Source organism: Pangasianodon hypophthalmus, chromosome 2 (genome assembly GCF_027358585.1).
Source record: "Pangasianodon hypophthalmus isolate fPanHyp1 chromosome 2, fPanHyp1.pri, whole genome shotgun sequence".
NCBI lineage: Eukaryota > Metazoa > Chordata > Actinopteri > Siluriformes > Pangasiidae > Pangasianodon > Pangasianodon hypophthalmus.
The window spans coordinates 2,662,316-2,684,392 of record NC_069711.1 but is presented as its reverse complement, the minus strand read 5'-3'; the positions used below and the strand labels follow the sequence as shown (position 1 = coordinate 2,684,392).

The 22,077-nt window shown below is 36.7% G+C and overlaps 1 protein-coding gene across 1 annotated transcript; it reads right to left on the bottom strand.

Moving 5' to 3' along the window:
- Positions 1 to 250: 250 nt before the first annotated feature.
- On the bottom strand, positions 251 to 10,889 carry LOC113545856 (diencephalon/mesencephalon homeobox protein 1-B). The gene is made up of 5 exons (XM_034298567.2): positions 10,642 to 10,889; positions 5,647 to 5,809; positions 4,196 to 4,374; positions 3,049 to 3,424; positions 251 to 2,016 (listed from the first exon to the last, which is right to left on the bottom strand). Exons 2-5 carry the CDS (start codon positions 5,792 to 5,794, stop codon positions 1,592 to 1,594), a joined length of 1,128 nt encoding a protein of 375 aa, XP_034154458.1. The 5' UTR covers positions 5,795 to 5,809; positions 10,642 to 10,889; the 3' UTR covers positions 251 to 1,591.
- Between the last annotated feature and the right edge of the window lie 11,188 nt (positions 10,890 to 22,077).

The window sequence follows — 22,077 nt, the reverse complement described above, 5'->3', positions numbered from 1 at the left end:
GGATGGTGACAGTAACTCTGCTTCATCACACCACCTTGTCAATGATTATTTTTCTATAACAGCAGAACACATAGTGGTGTATTTGTTACATAGTAAATTAAATTTGAGTGAGAATGAAGTCGCACTGTGCATGTGTGTGTGTGTGTGTGCGTGAGTAGGATGAGTACTTTATGGGTATATTTGCAGTCATGCATTGAGCTTTCTAGATACCAACAAATTAAACTTGAACTTGTCATGTGTTTCACAAGTATAATGTTTATTCTCTTGCATTTCACAGATAAGTTATTCACATTTACATAAACAATCCAGAGAAAAGTCCCAGACAGCAATATCTATGCAACACGACAGCAGAACGTTTTAGAGTTTAATTTTTTTTTTTTTAAATATATATGCCGTGAATCCCTTTAGCATCAATGACCATCATCCTAAACAAACTGTGGTGTATTTACATGAGTCATTCACTGTGACACATTCACATCGTTTCTGAAGCCTCAGTGCCCTGTAGGTTGGTCTGGAAGAATTCATGAAGAGATGAAGTCTATGTTAATGAAATCCACATACATATTAGAGTCATCATTCTTTAAGTGCGGTCCAGGGATCCCCAGGAGTCTATGAAGCATAGGCAAAGGGTCGGTGATTTTTAAAAAAAATTTGTCTATGAAAGTTTAAAAGCTAAAGAGGTCCCTGAATGCAAAAGTTTTGAGAAGCACTGCATTAGAGATCAAGACGTGGCATGAGGCCATGCCGCTGACTACAGTGTTATGTAATGGATGTAAATAATTGCGCAATCATTGTTTGTAGAATGAAAATGCTGACATTTCCTTGCATTAATACCTAACGTAAGTTCAGTGATATACAGTGAGTCGAAAATGTTAGCTTGTATTACTCAATTAATTAAAAAATTGGATAGCATTTAGTTAGATTTTCATTAAGGAATGAATATAATAGCATATCCACACCTGGGGATATGCTATTATAGGAAAATAATTAACAACAGGATGGTGCCATGCAGCCTGAGGCGAAATAAATTTGGCTAAAATAAATGGAAGTCAATGGGACACACTTTTGTGTGTGTGTGTATATATATATATATTTTTTTTTTTCATAATTTTTTGTTTATTATCATAAGTGGTAATCATTTTGCACAACACTTTTTATCTGGACTGAGAGGATGACCTATATGCTTGGTTTTAAGGTGGCTATAACACTAACATTTAGCATTGATGCACAAGTCATTTATGTCTAAAGCAGAATTCAGTGGAAATGCAGTACTGGAAACATGAGGAATTGCAACACTGGTGTATTTACACAGCTGAATGGATGCGAGAGATTGGCTTTTGAGGTCTCACTTTTTTGTCTGAGGTTTGTATGGATTGGCAAAAATGCATATCTGATATAATATTTCCATTGTTTTCAGTTGACGGCAAACCTAGTGAAGCCATTTCTCTGTTTGTCCTTCTTCTCTGTGTTTCATCTTGTTTAAATATACACAGCGTCATTATTTATGAGGATGGAGGTAAAGTCCAATCCATTTCTGGTATATATGTATATCTCAGCTGTTCTGAGGTCAGTTCTGAGGTCAGTTCTGAGGTCAGTTGGGCAGCGTGTCCAATCCAAGCGAGGCTGCATGCTGCTTGGCCCTGAAGCGCAGGTTCTCGATGCTGCTCGTCTTGCTGTTTAAGCTGCTCCACACCTGCTGAGACAGAGACTGGTAATAAGACTGGCACTGCAGCGGGCCGAGCGGAGACGCCATATTCATGCCCATGTTCACGTTCATGTTCATGTTCATGCCCAGGTAGGCTAAAGAAGACGAGGTGGAGGAGGAGGAGGAAGGGGAAGGGGTAGCCATGTCGAAGGGCGTGTAGTGCATTAGGTTGTTTGTGGCAGCCATGTGCTGGCGAAACTGCTCCTGTAGACGGAAGAGACTGAGAGGAGACGAAGCGTAGGAGTTGGTCTGGACTAAACCGCTGCCCAGAACGCTGGAGGACGACAGAGACGGCGAGGCGAGAGGAGAATCTGAAAGGAATACGAAGAAAAAGATCACTCACTATGCACTCTGTAAGGAATAAAACAATCAGTGTCATGCTGTTATAGGAAAATAATCAGTGATGCAGCGGTGTGATGAAGCAGAGTAACTGCTACCATATGAACGTTGAGTATTTTCTTAAAAAAGCACGTCCCAGAGTATTTTATTCCTCTTATAATACAACAATTTGCCAGTGAATAAAATTGTTTATTTATTAAAGACCAACACATCCTTTTTATCTGTCTATAGCTACATTTGTTGCTGTGGAACATCCTCGAAAAACATTAGTTCCTGTTCTCACGTTTGTTACAGCAGCTATAAACAGTCGTTCCCTCATCAGTCTCTTTTTTTCTCTCTTGACATTAATAAAAAAAAAAACTCAGATTGTCATGTTACCAAGAAACTCATCTGTCCTGAAGACTTTCATGTGGTGGAAAACCTACTGACTGTTAGAATGTTACAAATCAATGATTAAAGTGTTTTCTTTGTTAAATAATAACAGTTTATAAAATCTGCTTATTATTAGACTTAGTTTAAGTGAAGCGTCTGCCGGACAAATCCCTGTGAATGAGCTGTTACTATGGAAACGATAACGTATTAGATCGAGCGCATTAATATAAACCTGTTATTTGCAGAATGTTATAGAGCTGCTGTAATAGAACTTTCTGACCAATCAGAAGCGATAATTCAACAGTGCTATGGGATAAATATCACATCTATAGACATTATGACTAAAGGCTTTATTTGGTTTCATTTTATGCAGATACAGTTTCTTATTCTATTTTTTGTCTCAGCCAATCAGAGCAAGCCTCACTCCAGAAACAATTGTGATTGGAGGGCTGTGGTTTACTGTTCAGCTATTCCCGCCCCCTTCCCTCCTCCACCCCAATAAATGTGTCACTTAATGCCCAGTGGTTACTGGAACAAAACGACTTCAGGAATGACCTTTAACCCAGAAGTAATCCCACTTCTATTTAATTAAGCTGTAAAAGAAATTCAGGATCCATGCCTGAGTGAGTTACCTGATTTAGGACTGAGTGGTTTGCATGGTGGTGTTGTGCCACCTGTCAACGCTGGCCCCGCCCCTTTCACCTCCTCTCTGAATGATGGTGGCTCGTCCTCTCTGTCAGTCATATCCTCTGCTCCTGACTCCGCCCCCGAGTGCTCAGGTGACGTAACGTTCACTTCCTCGCTCAGCTCATCCGGAGGCGGAAGCGTGACTCGGGTCCCGTCTGAAGGTGAAGGTGGAGTTTGAGGTGTTCTTGTGGGCGGTGCTTCTTCTTTATTGTCTGCTTCCTGGTTTCCTTCGGACTCCGCCTCCTTCTGCTTCTGGAGCTGCTCTTTCTGCAGACTGCGCTGCTTCTTACGGAACTTCGCTCGTCTGTTCTTAAACCAAACCTAGCAGAGAATAGAAATGATAATCATGTAAATTATTGTGGCAAATGTGACATGTTCTGTGATAGACATGTTCTGTGATATTCTGAAAATGAAAAGATAAAAAGATAGTTATGGAAGGCCTGGCCTGATGCATGCACAGATATAGAGTGCGTTGTTGCATTTGTTACAAAAAAATAAGCATGCAGTAGATTGAACAACACATTATTTGCGCCACTTTGGTCAGATTTTAACAGTGATTTCAAATCTGTGTGTGAAATGTTGTCTTGTTGATGTGTTTCTGATTTATAGGTCCCTCTCCATTCAAGGTTATAGTCATGTGCTGTTGTATGAGTGGAAATAACTGTTCCAAGATGGCCGCTGAGCAACGACTTTTTTATTCTAAGGTCTGAGTGTGATGATGTTTGACATATGCATCAAGAAAAACTCCCACTAAAATCCTGTTACAGGATTTACGGGTCAACTTTTAAATTAATTGATATAATAATAATAATTAATAAAAAGACGTCTTTGTATTCAGGAGCAATACACTTGCTGGTATCAATTGTTTGATTGTTTATTCCAGTAATCCAGAACACAGTTCAGGTGTATTTATGTTTTTTTTTTGCCTCAAAATGTATAATTTATAATAATAGGCTGAAACACCAGCAAAAGAATTTCACTACACATTACTGCATTACTGTTACAACAACAGTACATGGTGCTTTGGATAGAAATGTAATAATTTAGCATTAATGTAGTCCAGTGTGTGTGTGTGTGTGTGTGTGCACACACCTGTACTCGAGCCTCAGGCAGGTTGGTGCACATTGCTAGCCGTTCCCTCATCACTACATCGGGGTAGTGTGTTTTCTGGAAGGTTTTCTCGAGCGCCTCCAGCTGCTGAGCGGTGAAGGCCGTGCGACTCCGCCGCTGCTTCCTGTGCTGAGAGCCGTACCTCGCCTCCAAGATGATGTCTGGAAAAAAAAAAACACAAGCCATTTGTCTTTAGGTTGTGTGATGGGTTATGGGTGTTTGAGCTTGTATATAAACTGAAAAAAAAAAAAAAAAAAAAAAAAAAAAAAAATATATATATATATATATATATATATATATATATATATATATATATATATATATATATATATATATATATATATATAAAATAAGAAGAATTCTAATGAATAAGAAAAATATAAAATTAAGTAATCCCAAATGAAAAGAAGCTGCAAAATAAATAAATAAATAAATAAATACGCTGAGCTTTTCAGAGTGATGTGTATCCCTGAGTGCAAAAGTTTGTACACCCTACCTGAAAATGACAGAGAAATTACATTTCTGTTTCTTTAAGTTCAGTTTCACAGACGTTCCTTCGCTATCACTACTACGAAGTGAGGAATAAAACACCTGGGGTGTGCTGTTGTAGGAAACTAATCAACGATGGGGTGGTGTGATGATATGAAGTTACTGAAGTTACTGAAGCTAATTATTCTCTATAACAACACGCTGGAAACTGATGCAAACTGCCAGCAAGTACATTTTTTTTCAATTAAAACATTACGTCGTACATTTTATCTATTTATAGTTACATTTAATGTTGTGAAAAATCCATGAAACAAGTTATTTGGTGTACGCTTACGCTATAAACAGTCGTCCCCTCACCAGCTTCTTCTTTCTCTATACTGAGGTTAGCAAGGCGAATAAAATGCATCTTGTCATGTTACTGAGAAACTGTAAAGCATAAAATCCCCTGTCCTGAAGATGGCAGAAAACTTCTACCTCTGACTGTTACAAAGTGCTGACACTGGAGACTCCTTCCATAAAAGTTAAATAAACGTTTCCTTACAGAATAATGATTAAAGGATACAAGTCTCTGTGTGAGTTATTAGAACCAGAGCGTTAATATAAACCTGTAATTTGCAGCTGGACTGCTGTTAGTGCTGCTGGTATAGAAAATGAATCAACACCTTCTGACCAATCAGAATGCAGAATTCAGCAGCACTATTGCATTGGTATAGGAATAGTTGAATAAGCTATGTTAAGATCTCAATAGTGGAAAACACATTGTAGATCAGACATTTTGGGGGGGGGGGGGGGGGGGGGGGGGGGGATGCAAACTTTTGCACTCATGCTCAAACAGGACACGCGTCGTGCACGGGGCGCGTGTGCGCGCCGTTGCACGTGCGACACGGCACTGAAGTGCAGAAGTGGCGCTGAAGGTGAGCGCGCGCGCGCTGCGCCGTGCTTACCGGCCAGTCTCTCCGCGAGCGTGAGCGCGTGCACGGAGGGCCGGTAGTCGGGCGCGTGCTGCGCGCTCTGCTGATGCAGGTTGTACATGGCGCTCAGGGAGTTCATGGCGTGGAGAGAGTATCCACCGTTCACCCCGTAATGCTGCATGGCGCGGAGATCAGCCTGGAGTTACAACACACACACACACACACACACACACAGAAGAGAGAAAGATATGCAGGTTAAAGGCAGAAATGTACAGTGCAATCCTGCAATAAAACAATCTCGCGTGCACTCTGAGAAAAAAAAAGGCTACTAAACAGTACCTTTCCTTGTCTCTGAGGTGCTACCCTACATCCCTAGATTTTACCCACAAAGATGCATGCTGTGAACATTTAAAACTTCACTCTTCCCTACACTGTATCCACCTTTCCAGGTATTAAATGCACAAACTAGGCTGCAAGGACAAGCACCGTTTAGTACCGTTTAGTACCTTTTATTGCCCTAAGAGTGGAATCAGTAGTAGTACCAGTTCAGCAGTGTTCCAGTTTCGGTAGTCTGAGCTGTTAGAGTGAAGAAAAAAAAAAAAAAAAAAAAAAGATTCCTGGCTTCCATTACCATTACGCAAAAAAAAAAAAAAAAAAAGTGGATTAAATATGTACCAATTATTATATTTATTAGTGTTTAATGAGACAGGCTTTCCAAAGTTTACAGAGTTAATATTACATATTTTATGTGTATAAAATATTTCAATATTTTAAATAATTCAATTTTTAGATATTAAATAATTTAAATATTTTCTGTGTATAACCTACACTACATATTTAATAATGTATTTAATACATAATGAATTTAATATTTTTTTTTTTTTGAAGCTGAAAAAAAAAATCCCCAAACAATTAGAATTACATTATGATATGTGCATATAAAAAATGTAAAAAAATTCAATAATGAGGTTTTTCTGTAAGGAATTCAGTTTGGTGAATAATATAACCAGCAGGATTAAATGAATTTGTGAGATTTTCATTTTTGGTTCATGTTTCTTTCTGTCACATTCAGATGCAGTGTGTCTCCATAATGGGAGAAAAGTATTATTATTATTATTATTATTATTATTATTATTATCATTATTATTATAAATAGTCTCTTTCTGTTGGATTTATGCTCCTGATGTTAGACAGCTATCAGATTAATCGGATTTAATTGTGGAGGGAAATGATTGTGTTCAAATAAACACTCATTAATAATAAACTTACAAATTTAATAAAGGTTTTAATCTACATAAGTGCAACACTGCAAGGAAAAGGAACGAAAAGAAGAGAAACTTATAAAATAAATAAACCTCTTTAACCTTTTCATGCACAGTGTCCATCAATTTAATGCTATACACACACACACACACACACACACACACCTCATCCTCTCAGTCCACATAAAAAGTGTTGTGCAGAATGATTACCACTTATGCTAATAAACAAAATATTATCAATATATATATATATATATATACTATTTATATTTTATATAGACTATTTGTTGTTCTCAATCTTATAACTTTTTAAATAAAATTTAAAAAAAATATTTATGTATGTATTTATTTATTTATTTATTTATTTATTATTAATTAGTGTTATTTCTTGGAAGATGATTTCCCCCCTCCTTGTATCATGCAACAATCCTAAACTGTGTAAATTTTCAGTCCAAAAACTGTGCAAATGTTCAGAAATGTTATTTTTATAATATTTTTGTCTTCCACATTATATACTTTAAACCTGAACATTAAAAATTTTCAAAAAAAAAAAAAATCCTTCATTTTGTTTTACTCATTGACAATCCATTTACTTTTTAATATAAATAATATTTAAATTAAAGACAGAATTTAAATTCATATATCATGCAATTTTAAGAAAAAAAAAGACATATAAAAGAATCTTGATATGCATATAATTAATTTATGCATGACCTTTATGCATGAATATATATTGCACAATTACTAAAATATAAGAATAACAATACTATAATAAATAATATTATAATATCCTAATAGGCTAATAAACATTATAATCATCATCAAAATTATTATACAGGTACGCTGTTCTTCATTTGAAGGTTATAAGTTTGGAAACTTTTTTTCTTGAAGAAGAAAAGGGAAAAAGAGTCGTTTTTTTTTTTTTTTTAAAATTATTTACTTTTGAATTCACTTTTTAAAGACGCTTTAGCATATTTAGTGGATTAGATTTGCTGCTTTATAGACAATAAAACTGTAAGAAAATAATTAATAAAATAATTAATAAAATAATCCCCATAATGCATCACGGAAGGCTGTTATAAATAAATAAAATATAGATAATATTGTTACTATTGTTCATTTGTAGTAACATGGAGGAGCCTGTGTTATTTGTGTAGAGTGTATGATTGAGTTTCAGTAAAAGAAAGCAAGCTACACATTTTAAAAGTTTAAAATTAAAACAAACCTTGTTTTCAGGTTATATTAAATAAAATAAAAATAAATAAAAATAAATCAAAATGTTTATCACTGGTTTAAATGAAACATTCGGCTTTGTCTCAAATCAACACCGCCACGACTAGCTATTTACCACAGCACAGTGTGTGACAGTGACACACTCGTTAGGGAGGCAGGGTGCGATTTGGGACACAGCCCTCCTCACTTTTTACCCTGACCAATATAAAATACCCCCCCTACACACACACACACACACACACACACACACACCCCAATACCCCCTCCCCGACCCTTCCCGGGTATCTGAGCTGAAATCAGTCCGATTATCCGAGGTCCGAGGTGGAGTTTTGTGGCCCCAGGGGGACTTGGAGAAACGATTTAACACATCGTTGATCATCCTGACAGTGTGTACGACGTCAGCTACAGTGTAAAATTAACACACTTTTACCCCCCTGTAAACACTGCACACTGTTAAGTGCGCACTCACGCTGACATCTGGGCTTCTGATTCTTATCAGCTGACTATTAATAATGATTAATGTATATAAATTATTACTTCTTATCCCATATTACACAAGCATACAACATCACTTATAAATAAAAAACAGAAATACACATATCTACACACTGAACCAAAAATAATGAACAATCACAGAAATACATATTATAGTAAACAGTATCATAAGAGAAGCTACAAAAATAATGAAAAATATTGAATATAAAATGAACGTGACCTAATTGAGGTTGTAAAAAAATATCTGATTTGTTTAGATTTGTTAGATAAAGAACAATTTGGATAATAATAATAATAATAATAATAATAATAATAATAATTATTATTATTATTGTTATTATTATTATTATTATTATTATTATTATTCATGTTAAATGGATATTGGAAATACTTCAAATCGAAAGTGTAAATAAAAAAAAACTCCAATATGTGTGTGTACATACTGTAAATATTAGCCTACACTGTAAATAATATAATGTATATAGAAATTATGCACTTATTTAACTTATGATATGGCATGTATGGCTAATGCTAATGATGAATTAACTCTTTGTGAACACTTCAAGTCTTTTTGACTTTTCCTTTTTTTTAAATTTTTAAATAATATCATATAATGCAAACTGTAAACTCGAACATGAAATATTTCCCTAATTTCCATGTTGGCACAATGTCATGGGGCATCATATAAACCTACCCAGTGCGTAATTTAAACATTTTAGCTGATTTAAACCTGAATTATTTGTGTTGTACATGTAAAGCAGGTTATTCTGTAAAGATGATTTATATTAGGATTATAAATACTATATAGAAAATTCTGTAGGAAATTTACTGAGGTGTAACTCAATGAAAAAAACAATGCATGTGTAATATTTCGACTCAGGATCATAATGTAATCAAAAGAGTAAAGAAGGCGATACTAAATTTTACAGCTTGATTTATATAATAATCACCAAATCCCTAGTTTTGAACAAACGTCTCTGGTGTTTAAAGTTTTTAAACGAAAATAAATGAACTTTTAAAGAGATTAAACATTGATTGATATTATCATAATCAAGTTTTATGAAGCTTTACCTTTTATGATTAAGGTTAAAATGAGGTTTTAATATTTACATACATACAGTAGGGTCCAAATGTCTGAGATCACATTGAAAATCTGGATTTTTTTTCACTAAAAATTGTAAATATAAACAGAAAGTTTTTGAATTTTGAAACATTTAAGACAAAGAACGTAAATGTTCAATATCACAAATATGTAATATTCAAGATTCTGCACTTTTTCTACTGTCACATTTTCTATTTAAATGTAAGCAAAAGTGTGATATCGAGCATGTTAACTGCTTTGTATAAAAATTTGTCTATTTTCCTCATGTCTAATCTCTTCGCTGGCTCGAGTGCACACTGTAAAATTCACATAAATTATTCAAAGATTCTACGTTTCACTCAAGTTGATGTCTAATAAAATTTGTAATAAAAATTGTTGTATTAAATTAGAAAAGAATGCAAAATAGAAGCGTTTTTAACTAGCAGTCTCAGACGTTTTCTACCCCACTGTATATATATTTATACACTGTATAAACACAAATGATACAAATTTGTGTATTGATGCATAAAGCGTAAGTATTGTCATGCTTTAAAATATGGAATAAATTCATAAAAAGCGAAAACAAAACAAAAACAGTAAAGATGATTCGATCAGAGGTTCGAGGAGAGATACAGTATTTGTTGCAGTGATGGAGTTTTTAATGTTTATGTTTTTTTTTTCCTAGCAATATCTTTCTTTTTCTGAACACTGAGTTTAGTAGAAGAACAAATAAAGTGAATGTGTTTCTCTCTCTCTCTCTCTATCTCTCTCTCTCTCTCTCTCTCTCTTTTTTCAATCCAGGTACAAATACACATAATCTACATTATTCTACATACAAATAAATACAATCCGGTAATAGTTTCACAGCATAAGTCAGTGTGTGTGTGTGTGTGTGTATGTGTGTGTGTGTGTTTAACCACACACAGTGATGTAAAGTGAGGTAAAGTGTGTTCTCACCTGCAGGCCGGTTCCCTCGCAGCGCTGCGTCTCTCCTCAAACGGCTGTGTGTTTGCTCTCGTGTTTTACGGATCCCAGTTTTAGACCTGAACATCACACACCATGATGATGGTGATGATGATGATGATGATGAAGGAGTGCAGTGAGTGTGTGTCTGTGTGTGTATGTGCATGTGTTTTACCCCCACATAGAGCTGGTGAGGGGGTTTTAAAGCACAGCGGCGTCCACACGACCAATCACACTGGGGCTCAGAGAGAGAGAGAGAGAGAGAGAGAGAGAGAGAGAGAGAGAGAGAGAGAGTAGGCAGGCCCACTGTGAAAGAGAGAGAGAGAGAGAGAGAGAGTAGGCAGGCCCACTATGAAAGAAAGTAATGCCAAAAGCAACTTAAAACAACCTAAAGCAAACAGAAAGAAAGAAAGAAAGAAAGAGATATAATAAAGACAAATAACAATAATGGAAAAAATATTTAAAAAATGAAAGAAGGTTAAAAGAAAAAGAGACAGATAGCGTGAGATGGAATGGGAAAGAGGGAAAGAGAGGTAGAGAGGGGAAAGAAAGAGATAGAGAAAGAGACAGAGAGAAAGAGGAGGAAAATGAGATTGAGAGAGTGAGAGATGGAGAGAGAGGAACAGAAAGAGAGACAGAGTGAGAGAGACAGAGAGACTGAGAAACAGAGAGAGAGAGTGAGAGACAGAGAGAGAGAGAGAGAGAGAGAGAGAGAGAGAGGGACAGAGAGAGAGAGACAGACGGAGAGACAGAGATACAGGTATATAAAGAGAGAATCAGGAAGAGTGAGAGAGGCACAGAAAGAGATAGAGACAGAGAGACAGAGAGATGGAGAGAGGCACAGAAAGAGAGACAGAGAGAGAGAGACAGAGAGACTGAGATACAGGTATATAAAGAGAGAATCAGGAAGAGTGAGAGAGGCACAGAAAGAGATAGAGAGGAAGAAAGAGAGAGAGACAGAGAGAGTGAGAGATGGAGAGAGGCACAGAAAGAGAGACAGAGAGAGAGAGAGACAGAGAGACTGAGAAACAGGTATTTAAAGAGAGAATCAGGAAGAGTGAGAGAGCCACAGAAAGAGATAGAGAGGAAGAAAGAGAGAGAGACAGAGACAGAGAGAGTGAGAGATGGAGAGAGAGGAACAGAAAGAGAGACAGAGTGAGAGACAGAAAGACTGAGAAACAGAGATAGGAAGAAAGAGAGAGAGACAGAGAGAGTGAGAGATGGAGAGAGGCACAGAAAGAGAGAGAGAGAGAGTGAGAGACAGAGAGAGAGACAGACAGAGAGAGAGACACAGATACAGGTATATAAGGAAAGAATCAGGAAGAGTGAGAGAGGCACAGAAAGAGATAGAGAGGAAGATAGAGAGAGAGAGACAGAGAGATGGAGAGAGGCACAGAAAGAGAGACAGAGAGAGAGAGAGAGAGAGAGAGAGACAGAGAGACTGAGAAACAGTGAGAGAGTGAGAGACAGAGAGAGAGAGAGAGGAACAGAGAAAGAGAGACAGAGAGAGAGAGAGAGACAGAGAGACTGAGAAACAGAGAGACAGAGAGAGTGAGAGACAGAAAGAGAGAGAGAGAGAGAGATGAGGTGTGTATCACGGTCTCTCTCCAGCGCAGGGGATTTTAGGATTGAGGAGACGAGTCTCAGTGTGAAAAGCACTCGGTCTGAAAGTGACGGCTGCTAAGAGGATTAAAACAATAACGCTCTTCTCCTCTTCAGCAGCGTCTCTTTAGATTTCTCCTTCCACACAGAAAGTGTTTAAGGAGGAGATATTAACGCCGCTAGCGGAGCACGTTCCCCGGAAAACTCCAGAACTCCTGATGAGATGCAGACGCTGATGGAGCCGAGGCTGATTATTTGCTTATAACATCACATCACATCCCAAAATGTGTTATTCCCCTTATACCACAGCAATACTGCATGTAAACGTTTACACATTTTTTGTGAACATCATATTTTTTATCCATTTATAGTTACACTGGTAGCTATAAACAGTCATTTCCTCACCAGCCTCTCTTTTTTTCTCACTTTCGAAGTTAATAAGACAAAAAAAATCGACGAAACCACGAAGCGCAAACTCCTCTGTGCTGGAGATGTCGGAAAGCTTTACCTCTGACTGTTACAAAGCGCTGACACCGGAGACTCCTTCCGTAAATGTTAAATAAACGTCCCTTCACAGAAAACGTCACCATATCGACAATTAGTTAAATAACGGCACATTTTAGAAATATGTTTATTATAGTCTTATATTATGTGGAGCGTCTGCCATAAAGAAGCTGATGAGGAAACGACTACAATAGATGTAACTAGAAATGGATAAAAAGTATAACATCATTCTTTCAGGATGTTTTTGGAACATAATCAACTTCAGGGTGATAACATTAACTTCATCACACCATCCTGTAGTTGATTATTTTCCTATAACAGCAAGTTATTCCTATAACCAAGTGTTTTTATTCCTTCTATATATTTCCTCATATGGTGAAGTGTGGATTTAGCTCCTGCGCTCATTGTTTTCTCCTCCATCATTCCCCACATTTACTCTGATCTGAGGCTACTCTATCCCCGAAAGCCTCTTTAGCCGACGTCGTCGTCTCTCCGTCTCTGGAAGACGACGCAGGTTTTCTCCTCAGATCCTCAGAACAAAACTTTATCCCTTCATCCGCATATGAAGCGCACTGTATCATCCAGAAAGTGCTGAGAGAAGACTGCTGATATGCCTGCTTACTATTAATGTTACAGATTAATAGCCTACATCGCCATTTCAGGTGGGATTAGCTTTAAAATTTGGGTCAAATTTGGGATGAAAACACACTTACATTTGTTTAGATAAAAGTTTATATTTCCTTAGGATAAAGAGAAGAAAAGAAATGATCATTAATGTACAGCGTTCATTCATTCACTGCCTGGTTAGGGTCACGATGGTTTAACTTAGACGAATTTTGAGGGAAAAAAACTTGCACTGAATTTGTTAGAAAATCTCACAGGCAGGTACAAACAAAAATAATAACTGGTGTGTGAAAAAAAAAAAAAACATTCCTGTCCACATCTCTAGTTAAGAACAATTACGAACTGGAGTGATGCAACTGAGATTAAGGAAATGTCAGAACCAGAATTCACACATTATTTGGATTTAAATCTGGATACTTAAAGCACTAAACAGGATTAAATAAGGATATTTGAAGCACTAAATAGCATTCGGGTCCCAAGTCAAGAATGATGAGTCTAGTTATAAGTCATTAACGAATTAAGTTTCGAGTTCTAAACAAGTCATAATGTGCTCTTTATCAAATTATTATTAATTATTAAGAGTAATATTAGTTATTAATTCGTTAATTAGTTATTAATAGTACATTTATGCAAATCATGCAGGCTTTTTTAAAAATGGTGTTTATCACTTTCTAGACAATTTGAGAGATGCACTATGAACTATGACTCGAAAAATTGAATGTTTTAATTCAATTTCACATGAGATGAGGTGTAAAGTGTTTTCACTAAACGTGATTAATTAATAATATAATATTTGTGGTCGTGATGGCAGGTGATGATTCGGGGTTGCGGCCCTTATCTATGACCATCTATGATGCATTAGTTGACTCATAAATTATGTTCTTTGGTTTTCTATTAGCAGACCAAACTGAACGCTCTTCCCGACTATTGATGGGTTTCAGTCACATGGTGTCTAACTCTCAGCTTCAGTAAACTTCCCACCCTGCTGACATATTCAAGCTGGCAGTTGCGTTCCTTCTGCTTTTCTCAGAGTTTGTGCTCGGACACAACAGGACCCTTTGTGGTTCTCTAATCCTGCGGCTCTGTGGCCTTCTCCACGCTCACGGATAAAAGCCCCATCACACTACTACTTTAGAGGGAAAATCTGCCCTAATCCCTCGCTTTACCTAAACAAAAGAAGAGGAAAAATGAGAGGGTGCAGGAAAGAAACGGTGCAGGAGCTGGGCAGGACTTTGAGCGCACATCTATAGAAACAGTTCTACTACAGAAGCTAACGAGTCCTGACAGCTGTTCAACTGCACGAGTGATTAAAAAAAGATCCGAAGAGATATATCTGATAAGTTAAAACACTGATATGGATCACTGGTATAGCAAAGACGGGGAGTCAGAAACAAAATCTGAGCAGTTTATTTAATAGAGATGTACATTTTTAGGTCGTTTTTACACTGGAGTTGGTTTGGTGAAGTGTGAATCGTGCTTTTGACCTGGGAGAGGTCCAGAGAATCAATCTCTGGTCTGGGGCTCACTTCAAGTAAACCGTAGTGTGGTCCACATCATGTGTGAAAGCTCTCCAGTCTCAGCACTACACACAGATTGACTGGTTCATGACCTGGTTCAACTCGTTACGTTACTTCCTGTTTCAAGTTGATGTCACGGAAAGTGTTTTTACACCTTACTGATATATAAAAACCACACTTTCATAGAACTGGAGCACTGTAAGTACCTCACTGAACTGAAGTATATTTCTCTTTCGCATGTAGGTATGTATCTCAACCAGAAGTAAAGTTCTAGCATTTTAAAATCTGCTTTCTTTCAAAAGAAAACCAGACTGAAAAAAGCTTATTTAAAGCTTTCAGTCCAATTCTACTGAAAGACACCACGAATACCTCTATATTTACACCTTAATCGACTTCTGGAAAAACATCATTACTGCCAGATTTTAAAGAATGATGCATTTCAATGGGAAATGAGTTCTCACTTTGATTATCAGCATCATCCATATCAGTCTCTGTCTCATCACCTGAAGTAAAAGTCACAAGCCTCGTCATCATCGTTTCACTCCACTGATCTCTGATTCATTCACTCACTTCTGTTCTGTTTGCTAAATTTCTTGCTATTAATGTCCTTACGAGGTCATTTAAATGTTTTAAAACATTTTGCTGTCGTCTGAACAGTGCAAGTAAGAGCTCTTCTTTGTTTTGATGATGACGTATCCGCGTAGGATCACAAACTGAACGTCCATTTCACTATGCCATGTTAATTATCCAATAACTTGATCAAATCGAGAGGAAATCGCAATCTAGCTAGTGAGGTTTTAGATATCTCTCAGCAGACTGACTGTTTTTTAATGTGTTAAACTGGCTGCTTGCTCAATATGATATTTGCAGGCAGGTGCCAAGGCGACGTTAGAAAATAACCTAAATATTGGTGAAATATACTGTTTCTTAAAGTAATAATATAGTTCTCAAAATATATTATTGGCACAAAAACTCAATTTTGCTCAAAACAACTAGATTTGTACATTTTCCAGCATTCAGCTACGGTAATATCCGATGGTTTTTTTCCCAAGCATACCGTATATAGCTACAAAAAATGTGTCCAAATCAGATGTACAAGTAAATAGATTAGATACGACTCTAAGACTAGACAAGACTTTAAAACTCAACTGGTGTGTAATGTGTAGCTCATTGATCACAACACGCCTTAACATTTCTTAATACAGTAAACAATATGGAGCCTTTTTGGACTAATATTTGAGATTACTATGGGGATCTGTTATCTTATCTGTTTTGGGATCCATGAGACTTTCCACAATTATATATATTGAGCAGCTGGGACTTTTCCTAAGATTTCTTATACTAGACTAGCAACCCAGACCCCCTGCCTAGGTATAGCCTCTCTTCTGTATTCAGTATTCATGCTAATGCCTTGAGCTTAAAATATGCCACTATTTATTTATTCATTCATTTATTTATTCGAAAACATTGAGAAAAACACTACTTACTATTCACTTATCACTTCTATACATCACCTAACACAGGTTAATATTTGGACTACAGTATATTTCCCAGACAAGCTTGTTCCTAGACTCTATAACACATATAAGACAATTAGGAAGTACTATAAAAAATGGGACATTTATGTGAGAGTTAATCTTGTTGACGATGTGTTATATGGCTGTACCTTTCGTCCGAGCCATTAAATCTCACGCCGGCCGAAGCGAGCGTAAGAGGACAGCATTACTGGCGGCTATAAGGGGATAATTCTCTCACACTGCTTCATTTCAGTGAGCGATGTTTGCCACTAAATCTTAAATACTATTTAACTCTCCAAATCTCACCTTCAGTGGCCGATATGATTCGGTGAGTTAAGGCTTCCATTTCCTTGTTCGACTGAAATGACGCACTAGAGAGCCGTTTGGGAGGCGTGTCTCTCGGTTAGAAGGAGATTGAGGGGGAAGTCAGAGCCGGCTGACGATAAAAATGACTCCCGATGGTCTAAATATGTGTTTCTTGGACACACCACACACACACACACACACACACACATACATCAGTGTTGGGGCAAATTATTTCAAACCACTTACGGTTCCTCTACTCGTACTGCAAAAGACGTCTGAATAAATGAATCTATCAATAATTTGTTCATATACCGTTGTATATGATCCCAATCTAGTTAAGGAGATGTTTATGCAACATTTATGGAAGGAGTCTCCAGTGTCAGAACTTCATAACAGTCAGTATGAAGAAGTTTTTGTCTTATTAACTTCAAGAGAGAGGAAAAAAGAAAGGATGGTGAGCGAGCAACTATTTATAGTTGCTATTACTTAAGTGAGAACAGGAACTAACTTGTTTCGTGGATGTTCCACAACATTAAACGTAACTAGAAATGGATAAAACTTGATAAAGACATGTTTGGTGACTGAAGATTGCTTTGTTATTTTTGAACCGAAACTAAACTCATAATTAGTTCTTTGTTTGTCCTTCTATGGGGAAACCTTTAAGGTTCTTTGTAGAACCCTACAACTGAGTGTATTGGAAAGCATTCCATGTTGAATTCTTTTAAGAATGATAAGAACTTTTAATTATCCAACCCTTAAAAACCCTTCAAGTACAATATTTCAAGCAACTAATGGAGATCTTTCACTCAAAATTATTTCTGCTAATTATTAAATTCGATATTTTATTGATTCTGGAAGGCACGCTGGCACAGAGTAGAGTAACCACCTCTGCCACCTCGGAGCTCCAGGGTTCAATCCTGAGCTCGGGTTACTGTCTTTCTGGAGTTTCACATGTCCATGTAGGTTTTCTCCGGGTTCTCAAGTTTCCTAAAAAACAATAAATTGCCCCTAGGTGTGACTGAGTGTGTGAATGTGTGTGTGAATGCTGTCCTGTGATGGACTGGCATTTCATCTGGGGTGAATTCTCGCACCTTGTCCCCAGCGTTCTCAGGATAGACTCCAGATCCACCATTACGCTGACAAAAGCGGGACAAACGTCTTACTGAGGACGAAGGAATGAATATACTGTCCAGCGCATAATAACACATCAGCTGTTTTAAAACTGAGCGGTTATTTTTATTTGTTACAGATAATATAATTCACTCCGCTGTATTCAGTTAGTAATACATTTATATCGACGTGGGATGAAATAACTAATGAAGTTGAATAAAATATTGAACGGGATGATAATGATAATGATAATCCCAAAAGGAGGTAAAGTTAGTGCAATATTGGACCAAAGTGAATCTCATATGCATTATTGCGCTGCTCCATGCTTCATATGAAAACAGCAAATGTGAAAATGATATAGAATTAATGACTCATATGTGAATTGAGCCCTGAGAAAAAGCAAGAGAGAGAGAGAGAGAGAGAGAGAGAGAGAGAGAAATCAAGTGGTTTATTAAAGTGACCTATTTGGGCATAACACACTTCTGAGTAATACTTCAGATTCTTTCATTTTTACAGAACAGCTCCGATTTATTTCACAGGCAACTAGACACGTGTCCAACATAGTTCTTGTTTTGAAATCCGCCTCTGTGGAGCGTCATGGGACAGATATTTGATCATGGCTTTAAGGAAAAAAAGGCTTTATGTCTGATCATACCAAACCCTTGACTCTCACATACAGTAATCTGCCTGAGCCTGTAAACAAGATCTGCTGGTTTTTTTCTTCGAATAATAAAAAAAGCTCAGGCTTCATCATGACACAGCGCCATTTCCCCCTAAACTACTTCCTGATTTGTTTCATTTGAGTTTGTTTCATCTGAGGTTCCAGTGAACGAGGAAGTACAATGCACATAACAACTGTAGCCTCAAAACAGTGTTTTATATTATACATGCATATCAATATGTATTAATAAATAGCTTCGATTTCTTTGAATCAGATTCAGAAGAGGTTTTTATTATATAAGTGATGAATATGTTGCTCATGTTAGTTAGTATTCCACTGATTTCATTACATGATGCTTTAAATTAAATGTTTGTGTTTTACATAATAATGTCATTTCCTGTAAAAACTGCTGTTATTAATTAAAGAAAAAGATTTACATTTGACACATTGATCAGTATCCGAAAATGTGCAAAAAGGAAGTAACAAAGATACAGCTTTGTTTAAAATAAATGAAATGAAAAAGACAACGGACCTAAATTCTATAAAAATTAATCTATAAAAATTCTGTAAAATTAAAAAGAAAACACACCTAAAGCTGCATAAAGGAGTAAATCTAAATATATGCTTTATCTACAAAAATTAAATTCAATTAAAAAATACAATAGACCCTAACTTAGATTAAATAATAAATCTAAATGCATACTTTAATCCACAAAAATAAAATAAAATTAAAAAGACAACAGATATATAACCTAACAAGATACTAAATCTAAATATATATATATTTCTGCACAAATTCTAATTTACACAAATAACACAGATTATTAATAGTTTCACAATCCCAATAATTTCATTAATTCTGAGTTGTGATGTGAAATTAAGATATAAATGTCTTATTAACAGCAGAGTAGAGGAGGCGGAGCCATCACGTGTGATTGACAGCTGTGTGTGGGAGGTGTTTGGGTGATGAATGAGAGGAGGGGAGACGTGGTTATCTTTCTATTGTTAAACACTTAGACGGGGTGATGGATGATCAAAGCACACACTTCTCTCCAGGGAACGTGCGCATGTATACACACACACACACACACACACACGCACACACACACACACACCACCACCTCACAGCACATGAACACATAGATAAATGTACATACATTACATTACATAACAATGTACATACATTACATATTGTCTAGAAGTGTGTGTGTGTGAGTGTGTGTGTGTGTGTGTGTGTGTGTGTGTGTGTGTAGGATTCAGTTTAACTGCACTGATGTGTTACTTCCACCGCACTGCCCTGGGCAACTTATTCATATGTATATTGGTTGTGTCCCAGGGGTCTCTCTCTCTCTCTCTCTCTCTCTCTCACACACACACACACACACACACACTTGCACACACACACACACACACACAGAGAGGTCCTGATGTTCCTATTCTATGGAGATGAGGGCTCCCATGGGGCCTTTTAAGAGTTAATTGACTCAGTTCATACACAGAAATGTAAAAAGAACAACACCATGTGTCAGATACTCAGATATTTATTTGCTTGATATGTATGTAAAAAAAAAAAAAAAACAGCTGATGTTTCTCCAGTCTTTAACTGTCCTGAGACTCAAAGTCCTGATCTGACACGTGGTCTAGCACATCCACATCGACAAACACAAACACATCCACCTCAAGATTCGCCATGTTGTGTGTTCTGAGATGCTTTTCTGCTCACCACGTTTGTATATACGGGTTGTTTAATGAAGTTACCATAGACTTCCTGTCAGATTGAACCAATCTGGTCTCTGATCATTCTCATCAACAATTTCCACATTTCTATCCATAGAACTGGATGTCCAACCCACCCCCTTAACCGAAGCTCTTGACCTGTATCTGCATGATTTCATTCATTGCGCTGCTGCCACATGATTGGCTGATTATGAATGAACAGGTGTAAAGGTGTTCTTATTAATATAATTAATACTATATATAGCATATGTAGAGAAAAAGAAAGATGTAAGACGTAACTCTGGACCTATGCGTGATTCAGAGAGTTATGTCAAAGTTACTCACAAGGGGCGGGGTTTGAATAAAATAGGGGTGTGTCTCAGTTACACACAATTCTGATTTTGAACTTAATCCCATTTTTGTTGTGTGATATTAGCTCGAGTGATGAGTGTTACAGTCTAACAGTTTGATGTTAATGTAATATGTGATGCTGAAATGTATGTTTTAGGCCATAACTACATTTAAAAAACTATGGAATGCAATTCAAATACAATATATAATACATAAATATGACACTTTGAAGTGTACAAATGGGATTTGTTCTGCACAGAAGACATTGGTGGGGGGGGTTCTCCTAGTTACCTTGAGGATGGAATTGGATAAAATTATGAATAAATTCATTAATAACTTAAAGTAAGTTGTAAGTGTAGCAGATGAGTGCTTAGTCAGCTTATCCTTCAAAGCATAGGCTTGTTTTCTTTACAAGAGTTCTCATCGAATAAAAAAAAAAAAAAAAAACTCCAATTATTTTAGAAATTTGATAACTCCAAATAGCAAATTAAATGGATGATAAAATCGTATATATCTGGTACAAACATTATGAGTTCATGTTCTTAATTTAGTATCTTGTGGCTACATTAACTTATTAATTATTAATGGTACACAATTAAGTGTCAGAGCTCCATCTATAAAAATAAATTATGTATATATATAAAATTAGGGCTATATATAGTACTATATATATATATTATATATATATGTATATATATGTATATAGTATTATACTATATATAATTTTGAATATTGCGTAAAATAGTCCTAACGATCTCCATGTGTATAAATAAGGGCAGGAATAATCTGTTCCTCCCGCTCTGCCAGATCCAGCCAGGATTTGTGGCACCGTTTGCCGGTGACACAGATCTACATAATCATTTTAACTTTCTCCCCATCCCTTCCCATGATTCTCCCGCTGTCACTTTAGATAGTGCTAAAACTGATTCGGGCTTTTTAATCTTCCCGCATTTCCTCCACTGTAAGAAAAAAAAAAAAATCGCTAATATCATAAGCAGATTATTTCATTCATAATTGATTGAGTGCGTTCGCTTCAAAGCTGCTGAATCCGGGATACATTTCAGAGCAGGAGGAGGAGAGATGTGGGGAAGAGAGGACAGATGGAGAGGATGGAGGGGAGGGAAGAGGAGAGGAGAGGAGAGGAGAGACGGTTTGCCGTCTTCTGTCTACCATTATGATGTGAACATCCTGATGCTCTACTTCTGCTCGGAGCTTCTGCACTTGTGATTTGTTGATCACAATAAACCCCTAAAGATCTGCACTTCTGAAAACAGTCTCACTGTTGCGTCACTTGAAGAGTGTAGATTTGGACCTAAGAACTGCTGCTGTAATCATAAACACTGTCACTCATTAGGGATCTAAATGCACATCTGGATTTCTGTTAAGCTGCTAGATTAACTGAGCATCCGGTATGTAATATATCAGAGATGCCATGTGAGGAAAACACATTCCTGATTGTAAAGTGGCAAATTGAATTGAATTAAACATAGCAATAGTTCTGTATATATGAGCCTGTGATTGT